This window comes from Poecilia latipinna, unplaced genomic scaffold (assembly GCF_001443285.1).
Source record: "Poecilia latipinna isolate Pla-1442-1.1 unplaced genomic scaffold, P_latipinna-1.0 Scaffold334, whole genome shotgun sequence".
In the NCBI taxonomy this organism is placed as follows: domain Eukaryota; kingdom Metazoa; phylum Chordata; class Actinopteri; order Cyprinodontiformes; family Poeciliidae; genus Poecilia; species Poecilia latipinna.
Window position 1 is genome coordinate 75557 of NW_015112950.1, and position 27686 is coordinate 103242.

The following is a 27686-nucleotide window of genomic DNA, read 5'->3' on the forward strand; positions in this document are numbered from 1 at the left end:
TTTTTTTTTTAACTGGGATTTTGACAGAGCAACACAGAGTAGTGCATAACTGAAAGATGGAAATATAATTATTTTCTATTATTTATAAATAAAGATTAAGTGTCACTTATATGTGTATATTTAACATTATACACTACACTGTCGGCTTGTAAAGACTGGAGTTGGCCACTACTGGTTTAGATCAAAACATGTTAAAAGTGTTAATAATGACCTAGTCAAAGTCCAGACAAAAGCTCATTGATAATTTGTGTATGGAGTTGAAATGTGAGTTTTGTCTGAGTTGCGTATAATTGGGAAGAAGGAACAATTTTAGTTTTCTCTACATCTGCACAGCTGATAGAGACACATTCCAACAGGCAAGCAGATGACAAAAGCAAATCCCAGAAAAAAACAAACAAAAAAAAAAAACATAATTTTGCTGAATGTATTTACTCTTCCAATCATCAAAGAAAAAAAACCTCCTGGGTCCACCAGAAGTTTTTTCTTCCTCTTTTCATCTGTCAATTATAATTCCTCTACTGCCCACCACTGTCTGTCTGGAAGGGAAGGGAAAGGAAGCGATCTGCTCCTCGCCCCAAATAACCGCTCACTATAAAGGCATGAGACAGAGGAGCAGAGGAGTTGGACTCCACCCTAAACCTTTCATGATAGAGGCAAGTGCCAAATGACTGACCACGGCCCCCAAAATTACTGCCACATCACCTGCAGCTGTTTCTCTTGTCGGGCTTCCCTAAAACCAAGGGGGGTGGATTTCCTTCAAGATCTCACCACTAAGCTCCTCTTTGTTCCTGTCGAGCATCCAGGATGCAGACCGAGTCTCCTGTGAGCAGCACGACGTCCCGGTCAACAGCTCAAAGCGGATTCGATGCAGTCCAACTGCATGTTTGGTCGTTTTCTGGAAACTCAAGTCAGGGGGTAAACTTTTTCGCCTAATGCTGTAGATAACAGGTAACAGATGTGTCACGCTGGGGAGCACAAAAGGAAACGAAAGCGTATACTTTGTCTATAGGACGAATGGAAGGAAATTTAGACAAGAGAAATAAATAAATATTTACACCCAAACGCACAGATGTTGGAACTCTGGGCTCTCGGCGGTGACATATGTGTGTGAAGCATTTGCTTCTACTTGTGCACAGTCTGTGGCCGTAAATCTCCGTGCAGAGTCGGAATATAGCTGAGCTTAAGGCTTAAGCATCCACTTTTGCACTCATTGCAGCCAATCAACTGAGTCATCTGCCACGCAGGGAGAAAATGTTTGAGCTCTTGCAGCATAATGTTGCTGACACAGGCCTCTGGAGCAAAACAGGCCGCAGGAAAGAAGCCATCTCTCACACATGACGCGATAAACTTTCCCATAGTTAATATAGCCTGATATCAGCATAACTTTAAACAGAGCAAGTGCCCTGTCCCACACTAAATCACCCGACATGATCCGAAACGTCGCATCATCTCTGTGTGCGTTTAATTATCGCTCTGTCTTCACTCAGCTTCCTACAGAATCACAATAAACTATATCGCGAGATGAAATGACCTGACTTGGCCCCTGAAGAAAAAAAAAAAAAAAAAGCTGTTTACCAAGCACAGCTGTACAAATACACGTGTTAACATCGCTGTGCATAATGACGTGTGGGGAACTGAGTAGAAAGGAAGCGTTCACTGAAATTAACTCCGTGGGAGAAGAGCGCCACCTGTAGCTTCTGGTAGTTTTTCCTTTCTGGTTTGGTGAAGATTGTTATGGATTTAAATATCCAGCAGGTGGCACTATTGTGCCTTCATACTGACAGAGTGTGTCGGAACTTACAGGGGGTTTCCCTGGAAACGGGAACACTGAGTTGAGAGTGGAAGTTAATTTGCGGTAGAAGTATTCTGTCTTTGTTATTCAGAGAATAAAATTATTTTCCTGTAAAGGCTACCATTTGGCTTCAGTTTAATTTTATTTCCAAAATTGTCATTAAAAGAAAGAGAACCGCAAACGTTTCAGTTCTCAACTACCAACACTGTGACACATGAAGAGTCCACGCTGTCACACTCCTCGCCCACCATCTCACTGACCCACTAAACTATGTCAGGTGTTAATGATGTCCAGTGAATTTCACATACATCCTTTTTGTATGGTGAGTTTCGTTGACTAATTTTACCCAAGGTCAAAGGTTAAGAAGTATCTTCCCAAGAACCAGTGGTCAGATTATGATCACAGCCTGTAACATTATTGCTCCACTTGTGAGGTCAACATTTAGGTCTATTTGTGTCAACTCCTTGCCAACCAAGACATACCCATCAATCAGCCTCAGAATATGATTCCTGGATTTCTGGGTGAAAAAGAAAAACACTGCTGGACTGAAGCCTTAATCTATTTAACTGATGTGGAACAAAACTTTCCTTAGAAAAGACTTGATTAGGCATCCTTGGGCCGTTACTTAGTTTATTATAACTTCTTCCTGCACCTGATGGTATTGCGACCCTACGCCAAATTTTGTGGGAGTTTCAGTCACAGAACAAAAGAGGAACTCTGTACTCTGACCAGGCAATGGCAAAGTGTGTGTGGCGTGGTGAGTCTACGTAAATGACAAAGACCACATTAATCTGCAAAGACTTCTGGGTAGACTAATTTTTTATTCAAAAAAAAAAAAAAAAAGAAAAGAAAAGGCATGTCTGTTTTATCTCGCTCATTTTCAAATTTGGAATCAATGTACTCTTCCAACTTTTCCATATTTTGCTTTTTACAACCATGTGACAGTGTAGTCTATTATCATGAAGTGGAAGTTAATAGTTTTAAAAGGCTTTTACTCAAATATGAAACGTGTGTATTCAGGCCTCCTTCTCAACACTTTTTACAGCCGATTGTTGCTCCAATTACAGCTTTACTTATATTGAGACAAAATAGCCAACAGAAGATCATCTGCGAATATCACTTTTCAATTCTTCCCTCAGACTTTGACTAGGCCATTTGAGCAGATGCTGGAAGATGAACCCTAACCCCAAGTTGCTTGCTGCCTCTAACAGATGTTCTTATGGGACTGAGCTCCATCCCTCTTCTGATCAACTTTGACAAGCTTTCTGTCAACATTGCTCAGAAAGGTATTCCCATAGCATGATGGTGCTGCCACCCTGTTTCTGATTAGTATTAAGGTGACTTCTGCAGGTAATTCCCAATAAAATACATTGGAATTTGTGTTTGTACAATGGCACAAATGGCTAGGAAGTGCATTTGCAAAAGTAGGAAATACTTTTGCCTGCAAAGTGTAGATTTGTAGGCATTCTTTATCTGTAAAGCTTACCATTTGGCATATTGAGGCTGTCCATTCAAATATCTAAGGTCAACCAATGCCCATGCCCATGCCCATGCTCACTCACTCTTTGGTTTCCCTTTCAAAAGCTGGTTCATGTGCTTTACCATAATCACCTGATCATCTTTGTCCAGATAAAAACTGCAGAGTAATTGACTTTAAAAACTTCCTGTATTGAATTTAGAAACTAAAATGGATGTAAAATGTGTATTTCTATCTGACTTTTACAGGAATGTTGGGACAACCTCTTAAAAGCCTAATTTTGTATGAGGCTGAGGAGTGGCCTGATAATCTCATAGTTACTAGTTTTATGCTGTTGTTGACCCCTGCTCATTACCTAGAGCTCTGAAAACAGATCTCAAAGCTTTTGAATCTATATTAACATCTCACACTCCTCAGGGTCAGGAGTATATTGTTTGTGTTGTCAGCTTGTGTGTGCTCTCTTGTGTCTGTTGACCTGGGAAAGAGACAACCATCACTGTGGTATCGACATTAACCAACCACAGTATCAAACAGGAAGCTGAGCCACTGATAGACAGAAGAACTTCTCGTTTATGTTGTCACTTTAGTTTGTCATCCTCACTCATGACAAGACAGGAAAGCATTAGAGTTTATGACCAACAGGGGAAAATACTGAGTTGATAAGCTGAGGGGCTTTATTTGAACTACTGTTGCATTTACAGACACTGTCTCCAGATGAATTGTGACAATAAATTGTCCACATATATGTTTCCATTCGTTTTAAAAAGTTAAGATCTCTGCTTGAGCAAGACGTGTTCAGGCCTTTATCTTGTGCTGAATAATGATCAAATTGGAGACAACATCTTGCATAAGTTTAGCTTTGTCATTCTGAAAGTTTGATAAGTAAATGTTGACTTCTGTGGTACGTGCTGTTTTCCGAAAATAATTCTTTACACCTGCAACGTCGCATCTTCCAGGAGCTCTAAGGCAAGGCTTACAGGGCTGTGCATCTTGGTGAATCCCATTAGCAGCTATGGAAGGAGTTTAATTGGGGGCTTACCTTACTGAGCGCATTCTTCAAGGTTGCCTGAGGTCAAAAAAGGTTACTCTCTGAGGCCGGGTTAAAACTGATTGGAAATACTGCTGAGGTCTGTCTCTACCTGGATATTTGTCTGGGGATGGTGTCTGCACTCGCTACATTTACAAATATGACTAACTAAAAGATGCTTCGTTGCAGTTGTGGATGGTGGAAAAACTCCATCAAGTTACCTGACTTGTAGCTTCCAGCTGTGAAACTGGTATAAAAATTGCACACTTTTGTAGAGCGTACAAAAAAAACATTTGTACGGCAGCTGTGCTTGCCAGAATTTTACCGCATATAAATGGTAAAATTCTGGCAACCACAGCTGCTGGTATTTTACCATAAATTAGAGATGTCTTTTTTTTTTTTCTATAGTGTATAATTTATTTGGATTTAAATGACAGAGCGAATAAATGTGTAGATATACAAAAACTATGCATTTCATGAAAAGCTTGACAGTGTAACCACAACAATAAATATCTATATGCACCAAATTCGGCAACAGGAGAACAATAATCATGGAAGCAGCCAAGAGGCCCATGGTACTTCGTGAAAAGCTGTAGACACCTTCAGCCCAAGTGGGAGAATCGGCTAACAGGACAAATATGAGTTGCTAACTTTTAAAATATCCGGCCTTCATAGAAAACTGGCGAGAAGAAAGACGATCATGGGAGGAAGAAAGTCACGTCTGAGACGAGCTGTGTAGGAAACACGGCCGACAAATGGTAGGTGGTGCTCTGATCAAATGAGATTTGAATTATTTTCAAAATGCTATGTGTTGTTGACAACTAATACCACACATCAGCTTGATTGCACCAGCCCCACCATTAAGCATGGTAGTCCGCAGTAACATATTGTGCCAATAATGTTGTCTTTTGCAGGGAAGAGAAGAGTAAGTCTAAGTTGATGGGAAGATGTATGAAGCTGTGTAATCTTGGAAGAAAACCTGTTAGAGATCAAAACAATTTAAAACTGCAGAAAGAAGTTCGAATTTCAGCAGGACAACAATCCAAACATACAGATAAAACTGCAGTGGAATTACTTATGTTAATTCATTTTTACGAGATAGCATGGCCCAGACAATATGCAGACTAAATAAAAAAAATAAAAAAAGCCCAAACTTTAAAATATTCAGTCATCCACCAACAGACTTGGCTGAACTAGAGGTTTTTTGCTCCAACCTGGCATAATTCCATTTTTTTTTCTTTTTTCAAAGCTGATAGAGACATGCTTAAAATACCCCAGACTGCAGTGGGGAAAAAAATGTGTGTGAATACTTAATTTAGATGCATGTCACACTCTCCGTATCCTTTTCTTTGACTTTCACAAGTATGACATTTTTTGAGCCGGCTTATCAAATTAAATTCTACATAAGGCCCTGACAAATTTGAGCATTTTCAAGGCATGTGACTTATTTCAAAGGCACCCTACAACCACTTGTTTTCTCAGATGCATTTTCTTCATCAAAATGTGTTAAAAAGCAATAAAGCAATAAACTAACACTGGTTGCATTTTAAAAACGATTAAGACTGTTCTTATAAAAAGCCTTATGAGAGAGATTTCCTCCAGCGCGGAGAGTAAATTAACATAAACCATCTGAAGTCCAGCTTTCATTATGCCTCTTAGCAGGCTGCATGTGGCTCATCAGAGACTGACAAAAATAGCTAACAAGAAAACATAGACGGGGAAGCAATTAGGAATTTTGCAAATTGTGTTGTAGATAATGTCAGAACAAGTGGGGGAAAAAAATGTATGACATTGTTATTTTGGGATAAACGACAAGAGGTGAAGTTGCCTCTGAGTGCATAAATCTAGCTGCCTGCACATAGCAGCTAGAAAAACCAGGCCTGCACTCAGACTAACCTGAAAACCATCTGTCCCATCACCGAGCCAAAGCAAACACACCCAGTAATCTAGCTAACCAAATAGACACTCATGGTGTTGGGTAGCAACAAGACAGCATTACCCAGTGGTTTGAACCTTTCTCAATTCAAATAAAACTGCCTCTTTCTCTCTTCGCTGGTCCTTCCTATGAGATCCAACTTACACCAAAACGGGTGTGCATTTAACACCACAACTGATAAATTGTGCAATGTCTTGCATTGAAATTTGCTGTGTTGTACCCCCCGGGAACCAAACCTTCAACCATGAAATCAACGGATCTGCCAGCTAAGCATTTGTTATTCTAGCAACTCAGTCAGTCTGACTGGTTTCCAGTGAGAGTATCAAACACCCCAACCCTATAGCTCACTGATATACGGCCGTGGGACCCGTATATTATGTGCAATGTCAGCTAGAAGCTTTAATGTGTCAATGACGTCTTGTTTCACTGCACCATGTGTTGCAACATGTAGCCTGCTGGGTTAAATACTAGCAAGTTACACCGTTTATTTATAGACACAAATGTGTCGACTGATAATATCCACTATCCTGAATGAGTGCATTTTTATAACATTTTTATTTTAAACTGGCAAGCTTGTGTTGCGCATTATTGTGGCGTTAAATTAAAGAGTAAATTTGCTGGCTGTCAGCAACACCTTCAAGAATAATCTACATTTAAGCTCCTCTCTGCATGGTCTCCAATAAACGGTATGCAGTCCTTGTGTAATGGGGCCATTTGTAGCGTAAAATCTTTGGTGACACTTTATTTTGAAAGGGTATGCATAAGACTGACACGAGACTGTCATACACATGACATAACGCCTGTAATGAATATTAAGGAGTCTGTTTATGACTGTTGTCATAAAGTGTCATTTGGTAAATAATGACACGTTTAATGCAAAGTTGACACTTTTAATTGACTTTTAATGCGAGGTTTAATGGAAATTTTAGTGCAACTTTGCATTAAAAGTGTCCTTATTTACCAAATGGAAAGAGTCATTCATGTTCATGACTTGTTATATCTTGTTTCCGACAGTATCATGTCAGTCCTATGTGCACCCCTTCAAATAAAGTTTTAGAGATTTACCGCTATCTTATGTGAAAACTGCTTTTTGTATTAAAATAGATAATGAAAATTAGTTAGTATGTTATCATGTCTTTTACCAAAAGTGATACTAACTGATGCTATCGCTCCCTGCTTTCACAAAACAGTTCAGTTCCTCCAAACATTTTTTAAGCCATGAGTCAACTGATCAGAAATACAGTCATAACTTTAGAAACACAAGATCTGCTATCTTACACATTTGTCCCTGAGGGGACGCCTCTGGAGAGATGGACACCAGCGGTCGAGGGGGCAAAAAGCGGGGTACACCCTGGGCAGGTCGCCAGTCCATCTCAAGGCAACACAGAGACAGACAGGACAAACACACACACCTAAGGAGAATCTAGAGAGATCATGACTGACCGTCAAACTGCATGCAGAGAGTCCCCAGACTGGGATTCTTGCTGCAAGGCAACAATGCTACCAACTGTGCCACTGTGCAGCCCCAACAAATTCAACGGGGTTGATGAAAAGCACTATGCTGAAATTCAATGATCAGGCAACTCAAATTTCGAAGAGTAAAAAAAAAAACGTCATTAGTGTAATGCTTGGTCTGTTTCTAGCATCACTGCCGATCAACAAACTACCCATTGAGTTTAAGAGAGCTGATCTCTCTTGGTGCATTTCACAGTGGCAGTAGGTCATCTTGATATTCAAGCCTGCAAAAACAGCTTTTTATAAGTCAATTATTGTAGGGGGAAAGATTACTTCACTTCTCTACTCAGAGATGCAACAGTTGGTGTTGACTTAAACACTCACACTGCCACCTCAGTCCTTCCACAAAGCACACAGACAGGCATAAAAGCTGACGTGGAGGGCTTCGTGAAAAGACTACAACCAAGTCCCTGAATGCTGAACATTGATCAGCACTGATCAGTTAAACAAATTTGTTTTCGGTCCTGATGTGTGATCTCTTTTAGACTAGATAATATGCAAGCGGTAACTAAAACGTTCCTCAAATATCTGAAAACGTATTTGGCTCCTGATAGGCTCATCGGACACTGCAGCTCTGAATGCTATCTTGCTACGCCGAGATGCCGATGGCTCTTATCGGCATTTTTACTCGACAGAATTTCACAATATTGATTTTTTCAGATCTCTTGCGTGCTTGTAGCGCCAAGAGAATTCTGAGGGAAAGTGAAGAAAAAGAGCTGTCAGAAGTTTGCAACGTTGTTCGGCCGTAGATTAAGATTTCTTCACTGCTTGAGATCACGATTAAATGCTGGCACGTATGCACAGCACGGTAATTTAAATCCAGACAAAAGTAGAAGGTGTTAAGGAAGTGAGATGAGTGAGGGTGGGAGGAAACATAGCTGAAGCATGTTTGTCTAAAGAGTTCACTATAATCTTATAATGAACTTCCACGTGTAATGATAGTACAAACAGGGATAGACAGACAATGAAAAAGCGTCCTAGTGGAAAAGGACGGCGGGAGGAAACTGGGGCTTTTAGGCAAAACTAGAAAAAAATCTAAGATTGAGAAAGCTAAGAGCTAAGCTAAGCAAGTCCTAGTCTGCCTTTCTGCACACCCGAAGACATTCACATGTCGTCACTTTGCGTCTCTGTACTTGTTCTGGCACCCTGACAAGGGGTCTGCCTGAAAATCCCCCTTCAATCCTCTGATGTCGTCAGACATCAAGAACCAAGCTGGTGTCATCCACTTGGAGAGTCAAAGGTCAGGAAGGAATCTGCTTCATGGTAAGTAGCCAGGCACTAAGCCTGACACTGAGCCAGTAGGTGAATGGGGAGCATGTTGCTTGTGACTGGCCTCCTGTTCTCTGCTGACCAAGAGATGCACTATGTGTGCTTTCTGGAAATAGTGAAGCGTCAGCGTGCATAGAACTTAATGTTTACAGTTTGCAATGTGCAGAAGTGTATTTATTTTTGATGCGGCTTCTGCTTATTGGAACTCACTGACCAGACTGACAGGTACAACAAAGAAGTGAAAACGGCTGCCATACACCTCAACGAATAAACAAGTACAATTGAAACAGAAAATAGCTGCTATGAGCCTGACCTACATGCCTCGAGACACATGGATTATACATCTTAGTCATGGCATTATGGCTTCTACGCTGAGTGAGTGAGCTTTTGTCAGATCTTGCATTTGGTGAATAATTCAACAAAACATGCAGGTCTGGATAAATTGACACTTTCCAGTTAAGATTTGTGAACAAGGTTGTTACACAAACAGCAAGCCATTAAATTTTAAACGTGAGCGTGCATTGCGTCTCATGCGCATATCTATTTCTGCGTGAACTTTGTGTCACTGCACATAGAGGGTAATCTGCAATAAGCTGGTTAATGGGCTCGTCTGCAGTGACGCAAATATACTCACCAAGCTTTGCACTGATGGATTCTGCATGACAACTAGCCCGCATAGACTTTGGCCCACACGCCTACATATCAATGAGCTGCTTGGAGCTGCAGCATCAGAGAAGTTCACTGCAAGCGTATCGTTTTATTGGTACGCTTTATTTAGATTTATTTATTACATCAGGAGAATGTCAGCGTTAAGTGTGTGCACACAGCAGCTTTTCTGCAAGTTTTTGTTATTTAAAGAAAAGTTTTTGGTAAGCTGGTTACCGAAAACCATGGTTTAACTCTAAAGTACTCTGGTGGTAAGTGGCTAAATTGAAACAGCACAGCTAGCTGCAAGGTAGACGGAAATGAATCAACTGATTAGAAAAACCAGCAAACTGAGTGTGTCGTCTTTGCTTTATCTCCAAAAGAAGTCGGTGTTATTTATTTTTTTTTTTTTTAATTTCTGGTATAAGACAAAGCAAATTAACTACGATTAGTAACACAGAGCAATAATAAGGTGGTGTTTTCCTCGTTTGTGCATTAACTGAAGCAACATGTTCACAAACAGAAGTTGGTAATATAAACATGAACGATTAAATAAAATCACATTCTAAAAGGAATATTTAGTCCATAAAACACGTGATCAAACATTTACTGCACTGCACAGATATCCATCAAAACTCCTAACAAAACGTTTACTCTGTGAAAGCACAAACAATTAAGATATATTAGAGTTTGTGCCAAAAGAAGCAATGTCCCAGAATGCCTTTCATCCAGGAACCGCCACAGAGCAGAAGTTTAATAGTTTGTCTTTTGTGTGTGTGTGTGTGTGTGTGTGTGTGTGTGTGTGTGTGTGTGTGTGTGTGTGTGTGTGTGTTTATTTTCTGTGTCTATTGATGAATTCTAAATGCAAGGTGGCCATTTTGTACCTCGAGGTCCAGGCCAGGCAAGTAAGAAATATCTTAAGTGTTTATCAGAGGAGATTTTTTCAGCTTAAACCTTGAAAGTGTCAGCCTTTGACTAAAAATATCCCGCTTATCTAAAGCAAATTCCCCAGTGCTGACAGATAGGGAACACCTTTGTGTTTTTGCGAGTTTAGTTTTTTTTTTTGTTTGTTTGTTTTTTTAATTCTGTTGTTTTAGCAGGTCACCATGGAGATACTTGAAAAGTACAGTACTGAGTGAGGTGATACTTTCTAAAACGTTTTAGAAAAACTGCTTTGATGACCACTAGAGCGCGTGTATGAGCTGACTCGGCCACTCAAAGATTAATTTAAATAACTGTGTAAAAGTTAATTGCTCTTAATCGGGCTTGTAACTCATCCGCCGCGAGTATGATAAAAAGGAAAAAAAAAAAAAGATGTCAACTGGAGCTATTGGACTCATAGAACGTGACTCACTGTCATCCTCACACATTATAAACGCAACAAGCGAGAAATAAAACTATCATTTCCCTAATTATGACGCACAATGTAGAACAAGTGGGTGAGAGTGGTCATTAATTCATTTTTGTTAAGTGAGAGGATGGAAGTGGCACAAAATGTAAAGTTTAAAAGTTAGATTTTTGTGCTTTTTGTTATTATGCTTTTATTTATTATTTCATTGTTTTTTTGTTTTTTTTTACTTGTTTATTTTTATTTATTTTTTTTGCTGAGGCCTGCTGTTCTGTGTCACCACATCTCGGTGCCTTGTTCTCAGACACGCCTCGATCTTCGGACACACATCCGAGCTGTGGAAGGCTATTAGTAGGTGTGAGCTGTCAATCAGCCGCGGCCCGCCCAGGTGCTCCGCAGACGGGAAGCGCTTATGTGTTTTGCAGCCTCCCCCAGCAGCTGTGCAGTGGGACCTCTGTGGCTTCGCGCAGGACCACCAGACGGCAAAAAGGGCCAAAAATGTAAAGGATTAAACAGCTTTGCACCGCTTGTTGAAAGTATGTGTGCTTTGGAAGCCTTAAAAAACAAAGAAAAGGAAAGGAAAGAAACGATGCGTAAAGTTGCAGCTGCGCACCACGGACGTTCAGTAATCTGTGCGTAAAACTGAGAGACACTGAGGAGAGAAGTAAAACTTCGGCGGGGGATTTTTTATTTTTTCCAGCGAAATGGACGCGAAAGGCTGAGAAGGAAGGAAGGAATTATTTTTATTGTTATTGCTGTTATTATTTACTCTGATGTGGAGCGTTAAAGCTGTTAAAAGGGACACGCTCTGTGAATCTGTCAGGTATGCAGACTTGAGGTAAAAAAAAAAAAAAAAGAAGGACATCGCCGCTCTGCAACTTTTTCCTGCCATCCATCTGTTATGATCGTCCTCAGCTCCGAGGCTCTCTGATGTCACAGCTCCGGCGGAGTCTAGAGTCACATTTTACCGCTTACACCCAGCACTCTACCTCTCGCCATCACCATCGGCATGGACGAAAGCGTTGAGAACGTAGCTGGCAACAGCTGCGCGGACGCGGAGAGCGTCGGCCTCAGCGTGCTCAACTGGGAGCAAGTGCAGCGGCTGGACGCCATCCTCACGGGCTCAATACCCATCCACGGCCGGTGGAGCTTCCCCACTCTGGAGGTGAAGCCGCGGGACATCGTCAATGTTGTCCGTAGCCGCATGGAGGAGAAGCGGATACACGTCCGGGAGGTGCGTCTGAACGGATCCGCGGCCAGCTACGTCTTGCATGAGGACAGCGGTCTGGGATGGAAAGATTTGGACTTAATATTCTGCGCGGACCTGAAGGGAGAGTTGGAGTTTCAGTTAGTAAAAGAGTTGGTCCTGGACTCACTTCTGGACTTCCTGCCTGAAGGGGTCAATAAACAGAAGATCACACCTCTGACCTTAAAGGTAATTAATTACACATCAGCTCTTGCAAAGTAGAACTTGTGGAAAACCAGAACTTTTCAGCTTTTCAAGAAAAAAAAAAGAGATCCTGGAAAATCTAAGCTTTTGAACGTAATACCCCTAAATTGTATTTGAGTAGGCCTCACCAAAGTATAGGGTTGAGTTTGGCCTAAACTAGAAGCCTGCACATTAAAAAAAAGAAAAAAAAGAAGTGGAGGGGGGGGGTGGTTGATTTCCAGTTCAGACAGGATTCTGTCTAATCCAATTGGAGCCAGCGCTACATTAATCATTCGGCCCTCAGTTACCTGGATATCAAGGACTACCCTGGCTACTAATGGCCCACCAACAGGTGTGATCGTCAGAACATCATGACTAAGATTTTTAGCTGCACAAACAGAATTAATGTGGAGTTGCTGAAGCTGTCAACAACCAAAAGTTCATCAATTTCTTCTCCTACAAAACTTATGATTGACAAAACCATAAACACAAACATGAACCTATATGAGTCAGTAATAGCAGCTGGGGAGAAACGTTTGGACTACTGCAATGGCTGAAACTACATTGCAGCTGTGAAGGGGAGTACAAGAGAGGAAGACGGGTTAGTGGGCCTCTGGGATGGATTAAAGGAAGGTGGATGGTTTTCAAATATTTCAAGACATTTTGTAATGTGTACCTTGAGAATTGATTTTATTAAAACCAAAAGCCACGCTTGGTTGGAATACTTAAAAAAAAAAGTACCATTATTTATTACAGTTTTCCATTTATTTTAAAGTAATGTATAAAACTTGAGCGAACATGATCATAAAACGTGCTATAAATTTAATAGCGGTTTTCAAATAATCATGCAGAACATTAAACATCTTTGCCAATCCAGGGCCAAATGTCCGACAATCCATTTATACCTCCTGTAGCTTAACAATTATATCTTTTCAATTTTTTTCTACTAGTGATTTTTACAATCCAAAGTAGTTCTAAGCAGCTCAATTTGTCTTATTTTTAAGTCTCAGACAAGTGTAGTAGTAGTAGTAGTAGTAGTAGCCTTTTTTCAGTCATCTGACCAGCAGTGCCCAGCAAGGAGAAGGGGCAATGTTGCATAGGGTCATAAAATTACTTTAAATAAAATCAGTGTGTTGAAACCTTAAAATATTGGTAAGCAGCCTAATATTAAGTTACTAACATCAGAGGATTTTTATTAATTTACACTTTCATTGTTATTTAAGTAAGATTAAAGGCACTGGTTTGAATTGTCTTTTTTTTTTTTCACTATGACCTCAGTGACCCAATAAAGGTGCCAAGATCAATATTCTCCATCTGTGTCAACGGCTGATTAGTCCCAATCTCTTTGTTTCCAGGAGGCTTATGTTCAGAAGATGGTGAAGGTTTGCAATGACTCAGACCGCTGGAGTCTTATCTCGCTCTCCAACAACCACGGCAAAAACGTGGAGCTGAAGTTCGTGGACTCTCTCCGCCGGCAGTTCGAGTTCAGCGTGGACTCCTTCCAGATCCGCCTGGACTCGCTCCTCCTCTTCTACGAGTGCTCCGAGCACCCCATGGCCGCCACCTTCCATCCGACGATCATCGGCGAGAGCGTCTACGGCGACTTCCCCACCGCACTCGATCACCTGCGGAGGCGGCTCATCTGCACCCGGAGCCCCGAGGAGATCCGGGGCGGCGGCCTCCTCAAGTACTGCCACCTGCTGGTGCGAGGCTTCCGCGCGGCGTCCGACGCGGAGATGAAGCTGCTGCAGCGGTACATGTGCTCCCGCTTCTTCATAGATTTCCCCGACGTGGGTGAGCAGCGGAGGAAGCTGGAGTCCTACCTGCAGAACCACTTCGTGGACCTGGAGGAGAGGAAGTATGACTATTTGGCCACGCTGTACGACGTGGTCAGGGAGAGCACGGTGTGCTTGATGGGACACGAGAGGCGTCAGACGCTCGGCCTCATCTCGTCGCTGGCGCTTCGAGTCCTGGCCGAGCAGAACGCCATTCTCAACGCTGCCAACGTAACCTGCTTCTACCAGCCGGCTCCTTACGTGTCAGACGGCAACTTCAGCAACTACTATGTAGCGCAGGTTCAGCCGATCTACCCTTGTCCACTTTCACCTTCCCAGCAGTACTTTACTCCTTTGCAACACTCCTGGTATTCCACCTGGATGCCCTGTAACTAAACTTTCTGGATGCCCATGTAGTTTCGTGGAACTCGTGTCTGCATGAAAAGAATGCATCTTCTTGTTTTTAGCATGAAACGAAGCTGTTCCCTGTGTCAGGGCGCACACAGAGAGAGAGAGAGAGAGAGAGAGGACTTAAAACTGATTGGTTTGTGGGTTTGGTAGATCAAATGTCTGCTGAGCCACGAAGCCCTCCAAGATATGATAACTTTGTTAATTTTCCACAGCTTACAGGAAGTTACATGCACACTCTGAGCATTAAAAACCCAGAATATTCACCTTACATGCACCAGAGCAGCCTGGTGAAAATATGGATTCATTCACATGGTTTCTTCTGCTCTGTGCATGTGTTGATGTGTGTGTGTGGGTGTGCATGCGAGTGTGTCTGTTTGTGTGTGTAAGAGTCTTTACGCAAGCAATGCAAAAAAAAAAGAGGAACTGGGTACTGTTTACAAATCCAAAGATCTGCTTTAATGCTCAAGTTTTCTAAAGTTCATGCAGTAAAAAAAAAAAGAAACAACAAAACAATGCATGTTTTATTTCTGTACAGGAATAATTTTAAAGTGCCTATACCAAGCCTAAAATGGAAAAAAAAAGCATTTTTAGGATTCATTACTATAGAAAAGTATCTTGTCCTTAACATGATACTGAATGTATTTATGGAATTGAAAAAAAAAATTCTCAATGCTGAGTCAGGTCTCTTACACTGAGGGAGCTTTTGGAGCAACCTTTTTTTTTTTTTTTTTTTTTTTAAACAAGGAGTTTCTGAACACTCTGCTCATCAGCACTTCTGCAGTCCAATTGTGTTGTGATTACCAAAGAGGAAGTAACATCATAATCTCATTTTCTGTAGAAGTCGCTTGTGGGGGGGGATGGGGATCAACATCTTAGTAAAAATAGATTTCAATAAACGATAGCCGAAAGACAGAGGCTTGGATGCAAAACAGCAAACATGAGACAACATAATAAGAATCTAAATTAAAATGAAAGTGGATTAATGCATGTAAACAAAAGGGGGATGATTTAATTGCTTTCTAAGAGACATAAAATGGTAACATAAGGAATACATGCCCATTGTGTGCAAGTTTCATCAGTGCACTTCTCTTGTTTTTGCTCTGTGATGAGAATGCATTTAAATAAGTCAACATGGTGGTATTTTTTACGATGCAAAAAGTAAATAACAGTGAATGTTTACATATATGTAAAGGTACAGCTGGATAACCAAAATTAAAAATAAAAAATAAAAAAAAGCAGTCAAGCAAAAGATCTGAAACTAAATAACACAATACACTTTCCATGCATGATTTAACAGGAGATAAAGCAATATAAAATTACACTGGAAAGTTGTGAAAACATTGTGAATTTATCCAATCGTATTTAAAACATTTTCCCCCCCTCAATATTTAGCAGTAAACGACTACAAGTATTTAACTTTTTTTTTTTTTTTTACCATTGACATTTGTTGCACTTGATCATCTCAGTACATCTGGCCCTCAGGAACAATCTGCATGCAGAAAATACAAAAAAACAACAAATTTTTCAAATCAATCAGTGGAACAAGTTAGGCAAAAATGTTCCTAGCTAGACAGCAAAGTGGAAGGAACTGCACCTATTCAGCCGTATGCAACATATTCCTTTGAGTCATTCTTTACCTGAATTGTTTGCAGATTTGTAACTGGCACTGTCGCACTAAAACGGTGTCTCGAAGACCAACTACAAATTCATATTTGAAAAATCTGTTACAAATTTCGTAATGCGTCAGTCTCTTTTTGGCAATACAGCTACCATTGAATACAGCCTGGATTATAAGCAGAAATGCCTCTCTAAATAAAACCAGCCCATTACAAAAAAGGCAAATTCAGTGCAGTAGTTGCATTAAGGTAGTGCAGTTGTTCTGCTACTAGCAAACAATAGTTACACTGAAGCATATTGTTAAATATCAAAGAACCAATGTAGGGAAAAAAAACTGCTGAAAAAGCAAGATTCTGCCTGGTTTATAGGGTTTGCCAACATAATAATAGACAGACAGATCATAGGGGATCTTGCAAAGATCGAGAGCAGGATTTGAAGAAATGCTCTGCGTATGTAAACTAGCAACTTCATAAACTTCACTGCTAAGTAGAGAGGTAAAAAAATAAATTCCTAATTAAAGGAACAATCCTGTTTCCTTTTAAGTGTATGTTTATGTTTTCTCCAGGAGACCATTTTTGCCTCCTGGCTTGTTTTTCCACTGACTTAACCCGATGAACTGAGGTAAAACTAAGATTACAATGGCCCCATGACATATGAATGCACTGAAAAAGACAAAGACGAGTCAGGATTTGAGGGGTTTAGCTGATGAAGAGGACGTTCGATGAGTGGAAAAAGCGCGCAGCACGCTCAGCGACGCGGGTATTTCAACGGCAACAACTGGCTTTTTTCCTGTGCTGGATTTGTCATGAAAGCAACACAGGTGCATACATTCAAAATTTTAAAAAAGCACTCAGCAAATTTTCCAAAACATGCCAGAACTCCTATTTTTTATATGTGGTGATCTCTATTTTTGTACAGAACGTGTCGGGGTTGGTGTAGCAGGCCTTGTGATGTATGGTTTTTGTGTAACTTTTACTTCAGCTGATGAAAAGCAGTACAGCTGAATGGAGGTTTTACGGAGTTAAGGTACATGTTTTGTTTTGTTCTGTTCTGTTCGTGTGTGTGTGTGTGTGTGTGTGTGTGTGTGTGTGTGTGTGTGCGCGCGTGCTCGCACACAGGTGTTGTGGATTTGTACCATTCAGATGGAACGATGATGATGATGATCTGACAGCTGTTCAGGTGTCAAGTTGATTAACTTGATCAATAAAAAAAACAAAAACATCAAAAATGACTTGTTTCATCTAAAGTTTTTGTGTTTTTTTTCCTTCCCCCTTTTGAATTGCTCTTATTTGTAGAACTTGGTTGCTCATAGAAAAGGCCACATTAAGTCAACGCTCTCAGGTGCCCACAAAATCCCCACTTTCACTGCCAGCCACCGACAGCTGAACGTGAAGGATTTCCCCTCCAGAAGACGTCACGGACGAGCGTCAGCAGGCGTCATGATGCCGTTTGCCAACTTCCTTGGCTTCGACTGAATCGCAAACAGCAGGTGGATGGCACGTTTATGCTAAGACCTTACTACCAGCAGAGCCTTGGCCTCCAAGAACACATGTTGGCCTGCTGAGTGGATCGGATCCAGGTCTGCATCATCTAATGCCTGCAAGCCTTGACCTCCAGATGTCACTTTCCCTGCTGAAGTTGAAATAAATGTGTCTTTTAGCCTCTTTCATCATCAGGATCTATTTTTTTTCTTGTCTTTATCTCTAAATAATAATGATTCTACTTAGTGTTTTACAGCTACACCAATTTTTTTTTTTTTTTTTTTCTCTGAGCTCACCTAAAAAAAATAATTTCTGGATTTGCTTCGGTTTCATCTTTCCTTACAGAGGCTTCTTGATGAGTTTAAGCAGAGAAGATGGGAGAACCAGTGTTATCCCTGTTAAGAGGGAGTGAGTCTCTAAATATAGCCCCACCCATCTCAGCTAGTATAAGGATATTAGCCCATCTACAAAAAGCTGATTAACTTCCCCGCACAAGCATGTACTCACAGCTCTAGATATAACACATACCTGTCCCTCCTTCTGCCGTCTTTCGGGCTGCGGTCAGCAGAAAGATCCAAAAAAAGAAAGTCTGTCTACTTCCTTATCAAAGGCTTTAGGAGGAAGTGACAGAGAGGGATTGAGGCCTTCAGAGAGTTGCACAGTGAGAAAGGGAAAAAGAAAAAAAAAATCTCTCACATTTTGTAATTTCGCAACCTCAAACTTAATGTATTTTATTGGGATCTTATGTCATAGACCAACACAAACTAGAACACAATTGTGAAATGTAATAAATACCATCCATGCTAATGAACATTTGCACAAATGAAAATCAGAAAATGGTATGAAACCACTAACACAAAATGCTATCAAAACCAGATCTTGAAGCGTCTGTACTGCTGTTCGAAATATTTTTATTGATACAAATATAACTCCAGTGATAATAAAACCCCATGAATGTGTTTGGATGTTTTCACAGATAAAAAAAAAAATCAAATCAAGTCAGGCTGCTAATTGAATTATTCAGATTTCAGAAAAACAACCAAAAAGAAGGAAAACAGGAAACGAGTACCACCAAAAAGGGACTAGCAAAGCATTCAAAAACAAGGGGAATTCTGGATGTTTTTTATTTTATTTGTTTTTTGTGGAACTATTAGGACACTGGAAACAAATGACTCTATGTGTCGAGACATGCAAGCACACATGTACACACTTGGGGTCCGGCAGGGTTACGCTGGAGATGGACCAGTTGGAGCAGCAGCCGGGGCCAAGAGTCTGTCCAACTCAGCCAAGCTGGGGTCAGAAGCCACGGAGTAAGTCAAACAACAGCAAGACGAGACTGTGAGAAACTGCGATTTGTGTGTCTTGTGCATGAACCAAACACAAGAGATAAAGAGCGGCATGCACATCCGCAACTGAGTGTTTGTGTTACTTGTGGGGGCTAAAGTCTAGCTGCGAGTGTAAGACATCTGTAGACGATGATGGTTTCAGAAAACATGAATCGGAGCCATATGCTAAACTTGATCCTCTTGATTATTAGGCAAAACAATAATAGTAATAATAATAATTCACGCTTGGAGAGCTAACCCACCTCCAAGAGATTTTCCATGACAACAAGTGCCAAACAACTGACTGGCTGGAATGGTAAATCCGATTCATCCATTATGTTAAGTGTTTGAGTCTGGTTGTATAAACTATGTGGCCAGTTGGACCCCGGCCGGCACTGGAATACAGACTCGTTTGTTCCGATGCAAAAAAAGAAAAATAAATCAGCCACTAACAAGAGAAAAACGTTGCAACCTGACCGGCATCCAAAGCAATTATTAGCTTCTTGTTTCCTTGTTTGTCTTAGGTGAAAAAATTAGGTATAAATCTATCAATTGGTCAGAATGAGAACAACAGTGTTTCAGCTCAGTCTGTTTGTGTAGATGAAGTTCAGGTTCACTCAGTAACTGTAAAAACATGCCAACAGCCACATGAGGATAATACATAGCAGTGCGGCCTGTTGTATGTCACAAAATATTACACAATGCAAAATGAATAGCAACACTTTGACATGTATACTTGTGACCTCATTCTTGTGTGTGGGAAATATATATGTATGTAGATACACATTTTTTTTTTCTGTACCGTAGCTTTTAATATCAGGGTGAAAGTGTATATTGTAATGCCTTACTATCTAAAAAAAAATTTTACACCAGTTTCAATCTTACTAGGTGTTTTCTGTTTATTTGTCTTTCCATGAATTTCTTAATAAAAGAATTTAGTGTCTAAGAATAGATTGCAGTATTTGCTGAGACTTGGATTTGTATTATGTTAATCAACCACATTTTATTCATACTTCTTGTTTTGAGTGTGATCTTCTCAAAATGCAAAACTCAGGACTCAAGACATTGCATATATATATATATATATATATATATATATATATATATATATATATATATATATATATATATATATATATATATATATATAGAGAGAGAGAGAGAGAGAGAGAGAGAGAGAGAGAGTTTTTTTGATATTGTTTACACTTGTTGGCCTATTTTGTTTTTACTAAAGTTTAAGTAGAAAAGTATAACGTGTGCAAAAAAATGCTGAAAATCCGACTGGGTCTTGTCATTTCTAAGACTCAGCAAATTCACGCCACAAACAGAGGAGGACAATGTCAGTTTTGTTAAATCCTGTGACCGTATCTGGTCACAGGATTTTCGTCCAACTTTTCCTTTTTCCTACATTTAAGCAGACAATTTTGGCACCTAAATAAAGCAAAGTGGTAGTTAAATAAAACAGTTTTACAAGCAATTCAAGCTGCATTGTAAAGGTGAAATACCCAAAACGACAAGCAACTGTTAGACCCGAATGTCAATTGCAGATCTCAAGGGAAAAGATTTTATTACAATTTCCACCACCACTCCACCCAAATCCCTTATTCAAAAGAAAAAAAAAGAAGATGTTTTGTTTTAGTGTAAGTGCATCACAAACAACTTAAAGTAATGTTCACAAGCATAAACTATATCATGACTAATAATAAAAGCACAGAAATGTCAGTCTGGGCGAGAAAGTGTTTTGGTCAGGCTGAAAACAAAACAAAGCTAAGAGCATGGTTAAAATCGCTCCAGGCGAACTCCAGTTTAAAGGCAAAGTGACTGAAAACACACACCAAAAAAGTAGGCTGATAAAATGAAAAGAGAAGAAAAAAAGACAAATATCTATGTAGTACGTGAATGAATCATTTCAATCTTCATCATTACCAAATGGGTGGTAGGAAAAACATTGTATTGCTTATCGCTGCTACAGTTTCTGCTTATCATGCAGCCTCATTTGTGTTAGCCTCTGAAACATTGCAGCTTAAAGCACCAGGTTCGAGTAAATACTTTCGCCCATAAGAGTTTTTAAGTGTACTTTTGTTTTCCAAACATGCAAAAGCATTCTTAGTGTTTCCAAAGCTATGTAAAAAAATTAACATTTAGAATATGCATGCTTTTGAGTTGTAACATTTCTGGGAAAAAAAATAAATAAATAAGAAATAAAAGATTGTGGGTGATGGATCAAATGACCATGCAGGAAGATTAGAAACAGCCCGAGCAAGCATTACGAGAATCAAGTTTGTTTTTGTGTGCACGTGCAGACACATCTGCTGTTTCTGATTACAGCACCCTAGGAGGTGTTGTAATCTGTAATGGATTCCTCCCAGATGGTAAAGAAGCAGAAAATAAGAAAATAAAAGGGATCAGGACAGAACATGTCATTTGGTTACCAGGGTCAACCTGGCTATCTTTTTTTGAAAATGCATACTGCATATAGAAAATTCTCACTGAACAAAAGAAAACTGAACCATCTCTCAGCATAAATGACAAATGGAAGGAGTGAAACGCCAAGTGAACTGCATCTGTAACAGGTCTCCTTAACCTTTGGTACAAAAGAGGCTCTTAGGGCATATTATTGCTCTTCTGTGACCTTGAGAAAACCGTAAATATGATTCGTACACAGACAGAGCCTGACTTTTTTTTTTTTTTTCCTGAGCCCAGAGCCAGCAGCAGGATAGTTTTCATGGAGAGTGCTCCATCAATTAAACCAATGGGTTGATCCAGTGAGGCCCTCTAACACCACAGGTAAATCCAATGAAGGGAAAAGGGGCTTTACTGTTTGCCGCATCCCAACAAGCCTTTTCTAAACCTCTTTATCAGAGAATGTTGTCCAATTTGTGGTTTACCAAAGCATATGTGGCATGCTAAAATTACAGTTAAACGTATTTTACAGGCGAAAAAGGCTTTCCACTGTCTAATACAGTAGATGTCCTGCACGTGTAATAATAGAAGACGAGTGGGCAGTGATGGTTTCTACCAAAACAGCTGCTCACATGCTGGAATGGACCACGTACACCTCTGGAGATATCAGTAATGACACAAATCTATTCCCAAATGCAAAAGATTCGAGGTACTTTTACTTCCTGGAGCAGCTCTGCTTAGAAAGTTGAAAGGAGGGTCACGAGGTTCAGATTCTTTACAGAGTGAGTAACCGACCTGTAAGTGTTTTTGGTAATTGGAGGCCATGAGGTGCTGCATTTTACTCACAAAGTGTTGCTCCTGCCTCATGGAGAAAGAAGCAGCACTTCTGCTGGAGGTCACAAGAATTTTGAAAGCCCAACCACCTAGTGGTTAGAAACCCCCGAATTATCACTGCTTTCTCTTTCTAGCTGGGGTAATCTAGTAATCTCCACTCTGGCTTGTCCCAAAAATGCTTAATTTCCTTCATAAAGGACGGGATGGAAGGAATGAACCACTTGCGGGAGCCTGATGAGAGGGTAGGATTTTACCATGATAAAAGTCTCTCTCCTCAGCCCCTGTCATCCAGCAGGTCCCAAAGACAAGTCTGGTCGCAGCACCACTTGTACACCTCTGCTGTTTTTGAATTGAAGTCTGCCTATGCTTGCAGTTTGGCAATCGCGTCAAAGGAAGTGATCGAAGCCATTCAGTCGGTGTCGGCCACGCTCCCAAATATTGAGCAGCTAAAGTCGGAGTTTCTCTCTTTGCAGTGGAGCATGGTTGTTAATAGCTCACGCAATTTTCGGTAAGCTTCATAGCGTAGATTCCTTCATGACCAAACTGGTACCGTCAAGGCTAAATAGTAACAATTGGGTAAAATCAGATCCAATCATTTAGTACTTCAGCAGAGTCCAGACCTCCAGCAAGCAATTGTTTCTCAAAAGCTGAGGGTATGGAAGCAGCAGAAATTATACCCGTAAATCAAATAGAACGGAGGATTTTCACGGTTCTGTTCCAGATGTATTGGCGGATGCTTTCTGACTTTCCAGTCATGTCACACTGTTGTCTTAAAATACATCCAGAGATCTGAGTTCAAATGAACTCAGATGGTTAATGTTCAAACTGTGATGCCATTGTACCATAATTTGGACTTTCTCAAACTGTTCCTAGAAAAACGTAACAAAAAAAATATTTAAACGATATCTCTCGTTATTCTAGCATTTAACAAATAGAAAGAATTTAAGGAATCCCCAGTCGACACAGATACCACCTGAGGTTACTAGGATACACGTTGTGGGTTTCTATTTGTGTATCTCTCTCTTTTTCACTTTGTGCGTTCATATGTGTGAATGCTGGTGTGTCTGTGGCTCCACAACCATTGGGAGGGGGGGGAGGGGGGGCAGAAAACCCAGTTGCACACGTCCTGGTTAAAGGATTACCACGTTCTTTCGGTCTCCGCCCAGGCCTCCTGCATGCCTGTTTCACCTGGGCTGTAATCATAGTCATTATCACTTTGTAGCAGCAAACACACCTGCCAGCTCCGAACTTCTGCCAAAACCACACCTGCATGTGGCTAAGTATGGCTTTGTCACTATATGAGGAAACGGAAAGTTGAAGCTGGCCTCTTGAAATGACATGTGGGCTCACTTTACTTCACCATATATCATCAGCTGTATGACAATAGTTTACGTACTCTCGCTTCCTGAAGCGTCTTTGATATTTCTGACGGTATTTGTTTTGTGCAGTTGCACAGGACTCTTATTATTATATAAAATAATATTTCATTAAAGTAGGGTTAAAAGATTTATTAAAAAAAAAAATGTAACTTTTGTTTTGAGAAAAAAAATCCTCTACTGGTACCAGAATATGGACCTCAAACATGTCCTACATAATAAATGGATCTTAAATATTTTTGCATCTAATTCTTAACTTTTTTGTTTGTTTGTTTGCTTTGCATGCTCCATAAATAAATAAATGAATAAGATCGATAGATATCTTAAAATTTTCCATGTACTGAATTAAAAAACGATTCAAGTTGAACATTTGTAACATAATACATGTATCAGTTATTGGCTTCCAACCCCAAATTTTAACATCTGCATCTGGTATAGATGGCACAGAAACAAGGATGACTTCACTTTGTATTTTTTATGTTTTTTATTTTATTTTTTTTATGATATCTCCCATGATTATTGGAAAATATGCATGTGTTGTAATCTTGCAGTCATATGGTGATGGTTTGGCTTGGCAAGTAATTCGTCCCATGCTTTCTTGTGGGGGAAGTTTCCACCCACGTGGTTTAAGTTTGGCAAGTATCTCCTCCTGGTAAAACTGGGAAACAACTGTGGTTCCTTGCAACATGGCTAAACACTTTGAAACCTCCTAGTCATATCGAGCTGAATGTCTTTTTTTTTTTTTGTAGCTCTTGTTCAAAACAAAAACAAAAAAGAAACAATCAGTCAAACAAGATAAAGAGCAATGGCAATGTTCAGGACAGACCACCCAGCCTGGTGAAGGCTCAAATGAAGTATTCTTTAAGTGCCAGCTGAAAGGGCATCAAAGCTAAGTACAATTTGTGATTTCAAGCCAAAAAAAATAATAATTGTACTAATTTTCCTGAAGTCACACAACAAACATGACCCAGAGCCTTCACTGCATACCACATAGCTGCCATCCTGAACATTCCCAGTCAAATTTATAAAATACATTAGAGCTGGTGAGTGATACTGAGGATAAAATGGTTCTTTGAAGAAATGTTTGTGTGCCTGCGTGTGCGTGTTAAGCTCGCTATTTTTTTTTTGTCAAAGGTTAATTAAGTTATAATTTCCTGTTCTTTGGCACACAATGACACACGTGCGGGGTTTGCAGCATGCGTGACCTTTAGTTTTATGTCTGAACGAGCTCCGGCTCCATGGCCGTGATGTTTGCATAGCAAACAAGCTACGTGAAAGTTCACTTGAGTTCAGTTCAGTCCAAACCACAATTACTTTATTGTTTCCAAGTGTAAATTAGATTTAATAGTTACTTTCGTCACCCAGGGGATTATAAACACAGCGCTTTGCAAAAGCATTTCAGTTTTTAAAGGTTAAAGAGTAAAGCACAAGAACAAGTGTTATTGTACTTCCCATTTAATTGGGATGTTCTTTTTTTTTTTTTTTGATTGACCAACATGGTAAAATGAAAGTCATTGAAAATGATACATATCCTGTCTCCACCAGCTTTATTTGCTTCTTTCATTGCAACTTCAGTGGAGAAAAACATTTCAGTCTCGTCAATTCGATCATTTTCCATCAAGTATGAAGCCTTCGATATAGGCAACAAAGTCTAACTCCAGTCCTGTATGCTCAGACCAGATCACCTTCTTTCATATGTATATCCGACAGCCTCCTCTGCACAGTTTGTGGCAAAGTTAACACTGGATCCTGTGGTTTCACCTCAACAATGGCCTTCTGCTTGCCACTCTTCCGTAAATGTTAGATTGGTGAAAAACGTGCTGAAGAATGCCACACGAAGTCCCGACCGTCATCCAAGACAAGAAGCTTTAAGCTAGAGTTGTTTGACACCCAAGTCAACATTCACAGTCTGATCTGTCATAATGTGGTTGCAGCCCAGTCATTTATAAATGTACGACAATGACTTTTTTTGTTTTTCTCCCCAGTTGTTGTATCAGATGTTTACATGCTGGTTCTAGTCTGTTTTTCTAAAAACAGGATGCCTTTGGTCGCTTTGAAAGTTTGTAACAAAAAGCCAGAGCTCCCAAACAGGAACCAGATTGAACATGTAACTTTAATTGGAAACACGTGTTTGTAAACCATATCAAAGGTGTAACTGCACTGTTACTGCAATCTCCATTCAACCATCCTCATCAAGTTAACCAATTTATTACATTTAAATAATTGAAAGGAAAACTGAATTGTACAGGGAAACTTCCCTTTTATGCCGTACAGGTTCCACAACACGCTCTCTTATTGTTTTGTTTTCTCCTCCGTCCCTTAATGGGTGATTTTGGCAAATCAGTTGCGGTTAAAGGATCTGGTGAGGATGGCTTTGCCTACTTTTGTTTAGCTGTTGAACACATTGTCAATGTACCAAAAACAAGAACAAACAAACAGACAAAACTGCACACGTTTTGCTCTTTTAATTTTTATTTGTTGACTAAGTATTTTTGCAATATTTATTATCCCGCTCATCCTCATTCAAGAGTGCATTTAGGAAATTCTTATCACTGAGATAGGCAACGCTGCACTCATCCAGATACCTATATGTTTTCACTTTGTTAACAAGAGGTCATATCGAAACCTTTACACAACTGTTGCGGTCACTGACCTCTAGGGGCTCTGTTCGTGTTTCTTCAGGTGAAATGTGTTGGAGTTCATCGGTCACTCCATAAAGAGCTCCATGCCGGCGGTCCTTCTTCCCTGGGCCTTCATCTGTGTGCTGGCTGTTGTCTGTGGAGACTTAAGTGATCTTTATGTGAGCAATATTGTGGGGAATTAAGTGAATGATTAAAATAGTGATTCACAGTGGAAGCTGGTTTGGGGTCCTGTGCCATTATTAAACCGTTTTCCTCCCGTTTTGCGTATAGCCAAAGAGCTCAGGATTTATACCTTTTAATTTCACTTCTAGAAAGTGTTTTGTTTGTTATTTTGGCCTCGGAGATCCTGAAGTTTAAAGCTTCCCTGTGTGTGTGTTTTTTTTTTATTGTCCTCTTGTGTTTGATGTTTTACCTAAATGGTAAGATGAACCATCTTTTGCTACTGACATCATCTCATTTAGCTGGATCACCACATCTTGGTAGCTTTGCAGTTATGTGGTTCTCTTCCATTTTTAGATGGACCATTATTTGCACAGCTCTGTGAAATTTAAAGCTCTGGCCGTTGTTTTACAAGCAACCTTGATTTAAACTTCTCCAGACCAGTGTCACTGATCCATCTGATGTTCTTCATCTTAACGATTCTCTTTGCTCACATGTTTTCTAACAAACCTCTGAGGCCTTCGCAGAACAGCTGCATTTATTCACAGATTAAATTCATTAAATACCCAGTTAAGCCTATTTTTTTTCTTCCTTTTTTTTTTGGCTAACTCTTGAAGCCCTGTGTTTCAGAAAAAAAAACATATGTTTGAATACTTTTTGATTTTAAATATTCGTCACTTCCTTTGCAAAATTCCCACTTACTCCTATTTCTCACACACCATATCCCAGAGGTTTGGCAGAGCTGGAGATTTTAGGCTGGACTTAGTAATGTTTTATATTTAACTCTCGTGCGATCCTAACATTTTGTTTACTCCACTGTCCTACGGGGAGTAAAGAAAATGTTAGGGTGGGTCATTTTTGACTCACCCTAACAAAAATGACCCACCCTAACTAAAGCCCCAAAATAAAGCAGATTAATTGAATTTTAAATCCAAAATCTATTTTTGCATGATGAAACAATCTGATATTTATCAATTCATCTCAATTTAATTCATTTGTTATCATGTATTTTTGTTACACGGTACAAAAAAAAGCGATCAACAGTATTACGCAGTTTTGTTCTTTTTACCACAAAGCAAGTGTTGTAGCAGTTTTCCTTTACACAGTTAAAGGTTTATTATTGTAATTATAGAAATGTGAAGTTATTACTTCTGAATTGGTTATACTGAAAGAGACGAAAAGTCAATAATTTGTAACTTTTTAGTCAGCGGTTAATTCCTTTATA

The 27686-nt window shown here is 39.9% G+C and overlaps 1 protein-coding gene across 1 annotated transcript; it reads left to right on the top strand.

Moving 5' to 3' along the window:
• Nucleotides 1-11289: 11289 nt before the first annotated feature.
• Nucleotides 11290-17053, top strand: LOC106949268 (protein FAM46A-like). Its single transcript, XM_015035397.1, has 2 exons — nt 11290-12444; nt 13794-17053. Exons 1-2 carry the CDS (start codon nt 12019-12021, stop codon nt 14607-14609), a joined length of 1242 nt encoding a protein of 413 aa, XP_014890883.1. The 5' UTR covers nt 11290-12018; the 3' UTR covers nt 14610-17053.
• The last annotated feature ends 10633 nt before the right edge of the window (nt 17054-27686 follow it).